We start from the raw sequence: 3697 nt of genomic DNA on the forward strand, positions 1-3697 counted from the left end.
AGAACGAAATCGAAACAAAGGTCTCATCAAGTTAGAATTCTGGGGCACGTTATCTGCCTTCGAGAATATCGGGGTTATGATTCGAGATCGATCTAAATCCTGAAAGACTTCGGCAATCAAGAACGACCAACAGAATGCCGTAATATTAGCGACCGGCCGAATATTGCGGCATGGACCCCGGTATGTTTCGATGAAGAACCGACAATTAGTTAAACAGAAATTTTTTTACCTTTTATAGAGTTGTACTTAGAGTGGGATTCGCCTACTATATAAAGGGGGTATGATAATTCATTAGATATATGGTAACACGCATCCCAAATCAATATACTATTATTTTCACTATTATTGTAAGCTTTTTCTCTCATTCATCAAAATTGTCCACTTTGAGCCCAGATCAAGAGTGAATACTTCACCAAGACTGGAATCATCCTCCTCGTGTGGTTTGAATTTCTCAATTTATTATTTTGTATCAAATTAATCCGCATATCCTTACAACCACTTATAAATTTAATTATTATTCGATTTCGAGGGTAAACAATTTGGCGCCCACCGCAGGGCTAAGGATAATAGTGGCAATTTGATACAAATTTCCGTAACACACCCTACTTCACACTTATTCTTTGAAATATCTTTTATTTCAGGACTAAATTTAAAATGTCGAACTCCTAATCTGCCACTCTAATTACGAATACTGAATCTGGCCACTATGGTGAGAACAACAATATGGTGCCCGGTAACGAGGTGCACCCTGCTGATCCTAACAAAATTCCGGCCGCAGACCCAAACGACGCCAACTCATATGAGGCCATTAACACGAATTGGCCCACCGATCCTGAGAACAGCGTCCGCGTGGGAGTCCGATCGGTAGCCCAAAATACTTGTGACGGTGAAGGGGATGTGATCAATTTACGAGTGATTTTTGAAATGCTACAGGCTCACAAGGCAGCGATAGCCCAACTACAAAACCAAAGACGCACTCCCAGTAGAGTTGAGCCCGAACCATCTTGGAACAATACTCACAGAAATGAACTAGCCACATATAGGCTAAATAAAGCTGAACCGGTGACCAACCCTAAGATAATAAAGATGCTCGAGGAATTGACAAAATGGGTAGAAACAGGAGAAAAGAAGATCGAAGCCAACGACAAGAAGGTGAAGACATACAACTCTAGGGTCGACCAGATCCCCCGAGCACCTCCGATATTGGAAGGACTAGACTCAAAAAGGTTTGTTCAAAAACCCTTTCCTTCGAGCGCGGCTCCGAAGCCGATCCCGAAGAAGTTTCGCATGCCTGAAATTCCTAAGTACAACGGAATAACTAATCCAAATAAACATATGACCTCGTACACGTGCTCCATCAAGGGGAACGACTTGGAAGATGATGAGATTGAATTCGTCCTGCTGAAAATGTTCAGAGAGACCTTGTCAAAAGGAGCTATGATATGGTATCACAACTTGCCCCCCAATTCTATTGACTCATTTGCTATGCTTGTAGATACTTTTGTAAAAGCGCCCGCCGGAGCCATCAAGGTCGAGACTAGGAAGTTGGACCTTTTCAAGGTAAGGAAAAGAGATAACGAGATGCTCAGGGAGTTCGTGTCAATGTTTCAAATGGAACGGATGAACCTGCCGCCAGTGGAATACGATTGGGTCGTTCAAGCCTTCACCCAAGGACTCATTGCTCGAAGCTCATTTGCTTCGCACCAGGTGAAGCAAAATCGGGTAGAATATTCGGCTGTTACTTGGGCCGATATGCATAATCAATACAAATCAAAAATTAGGGTCGAAGATGATCAGCTTGGGGCCCTTTCCGGGTCTGTTTATCCCGTCCGAGCTAGTGACAAATTCAAAAGAGACATTGATCATGAACCAAGGTCAAGTAGAAATCGGTATCAACCGTATAACGGTGATCGTAATGCTAACGGGTCTGGACGAAACCTTGTGAGAAGTGAATGGATAAGCAATCGAGGTCAAAATAACTGGAGAATCATGAGCAAAAACGGTTTCGACAGGCCCATCGGGTCTATGAAAGCACTGAGGTTATCGGAGTACAACTTCAATATTGATACTACTGCTATCGTGTCTGCCATCAGACGCATCAAAGACACTAAGTGGCTGCGACCTATACAGTGTGATCTAGCTAAAATGGATCCCAACTTAATATGTAAATATCATGGTACTCACGGCCACAAAACAAAGGATTGCTCACAATTGAGAGAGGAAGTAGCATGGTTATTCAACAACGAACATCTCTGGGAGTTCCTGAGCGATCGAGCTAAAAATCATTTCAGGAACAGAGATTCTAGTAAGCAGATCAAGTAGAAGGAGCCTCAGCACGTCATTAACATGATCATTGGTGGGGTCGACGTTCCCCAGGGGCTGATGTTAAAGCGCACCAAAGTATCCATAACGAGGGAAAAATGGACTCGAGATTACGTACCAGAAGGAACCTTGTCTTCCAGCCATGAGGACGATGAGGGCATCGTACAGTCGCACAATGATGCACTGGTAATATCTGTACTCATAAGTAAATCTCTAGTTAAGCATGTGTTAATTGATCTAGGTAGCTTGACTAATATCATTAGATCGAGGATCGTGGAACAACTAGGTCTGCAAGACTAAATCGTGCTTGCAGTCAGGGTTCTACACATATTCAACATGGCATGTGAAACCACTAAAGGGTAGATAACATTACCGGTGAATACCGCCAAAACTATTCAGGAAACAAAGTTCTACGTGATCAAAGGAGATATGAGGTACAATGCTCTGTTCGGGAGACCATGGATTCACAACACGAGGATAGTACCCTCGACGCTGCACCAGGTGCTAAAACTCCCGATGCCAGGAGGGATTAAAATAGTTTACGGAGAACAACCTACCAGAAAGGAAATGTTTGTGGTCGACGAGGTCACCCCGATATCCGCACTTTCGACATGGAAGGGTCTAAGTCTGGTGGCCAAAGACAAAACCAAATAGCAATTACCAATACACGCCTCAATCAAACCGGGGAAGCAGGGGACAAATGAGGACGATGACTATGGAGTTCTCAGGTCTTTCATAGTCCCCAATGATTCTAACGCCACCAAATTAACAGTCGAAGAGCTAGAGCAAGTCATATTGATCAAACACCTGCCTGATCGTAAGGTACACCTGGGCACCAGGCTAAGTCCCAAGCTTAGGAAAAAAACTCATTCAATTCCTTATAGCTAACATAAATTTTTTGCTTGGTCCTACCTCGATATGATAGGGATTCCGTCGGAGATAAATACTCACAAGCTAAGCCTGGATCTGATGTTCCGTCCGGTCAAGCAAAAAAGGAGGCCTCAGTCCAAAGTCAAGCATGTATTCATCAATGACGAGGTATCTAAACTCCTTAAAATAGGGTCTGGTCCATCTGGGAGGTTAAGTACTTGGATTGATTAGCAAATGTAGTAGTAGTCCCTAAAAAGGGGAATAAATTAAGAATGTAGGTAGACTATAAAGACTTAAACAAGGCATGCCCCAATGAATCTTTCCCTCTGCCAAACATCGCATGATCGATGCCACACCACGGAATAAATTAAGAATGTTGGTTAAGTCCCTGCGAGCAGAGGACCATTTGAAACATTTGCAGGAAACCTTCAATATATTGAAGAAATACAATATGAAGTTGAACCTAGAGAAATGCGCATTCGGAGTCGGGTCTGGGAAATTCTTC

At 43.1% G+C, this 3697-nt stretch overlaps 1 protein-coding gene across 1 annotated transcript; it reads left to right on the top strand.

Annotated features, from left to right (window-relative positions):
- Positions 1–1086: 1086 nt before the first annotated feature.
- Positions 1087–2322, top strand: LOC138899033 (uncharacterized). The gene has a single exon (XM_070185145.1). It carries the CDS (start codon positions 1087–1089, stop codon positions 2320–2322), a length of 1236 nt encoding a protein of 411 aa, XP_070041246.1.
- The last annotated feature ends 1375 nt before the right edge of the window (positions 2323–3697 follow it).

This window comes from Nicotiana tomentosiformis, chromosome 9, assembly GCF_000390325.3.
Source record: "Nicotiana tomentosiformis chromosome 9, ASM39032v3, whole genome shotgun sequence".
Classification (NCBI taxonomy): Eukaryota; Viridiplantae; Streptophyta; class Magnoliopsida; order Solanales; family Solanaceae; genus Nicotiana; species Nicotiana tomentosiformis.

Bases quoted from the DNA above. Each gene is read 5' to 3' on its own strand.
- LOC138899033 (XM_070185145.1), top strand. From the start codon at position 1,087: ATGCTCGAGGAATTGACAAAATGGGTAGAAACAGGAGAAAAGAAGATC.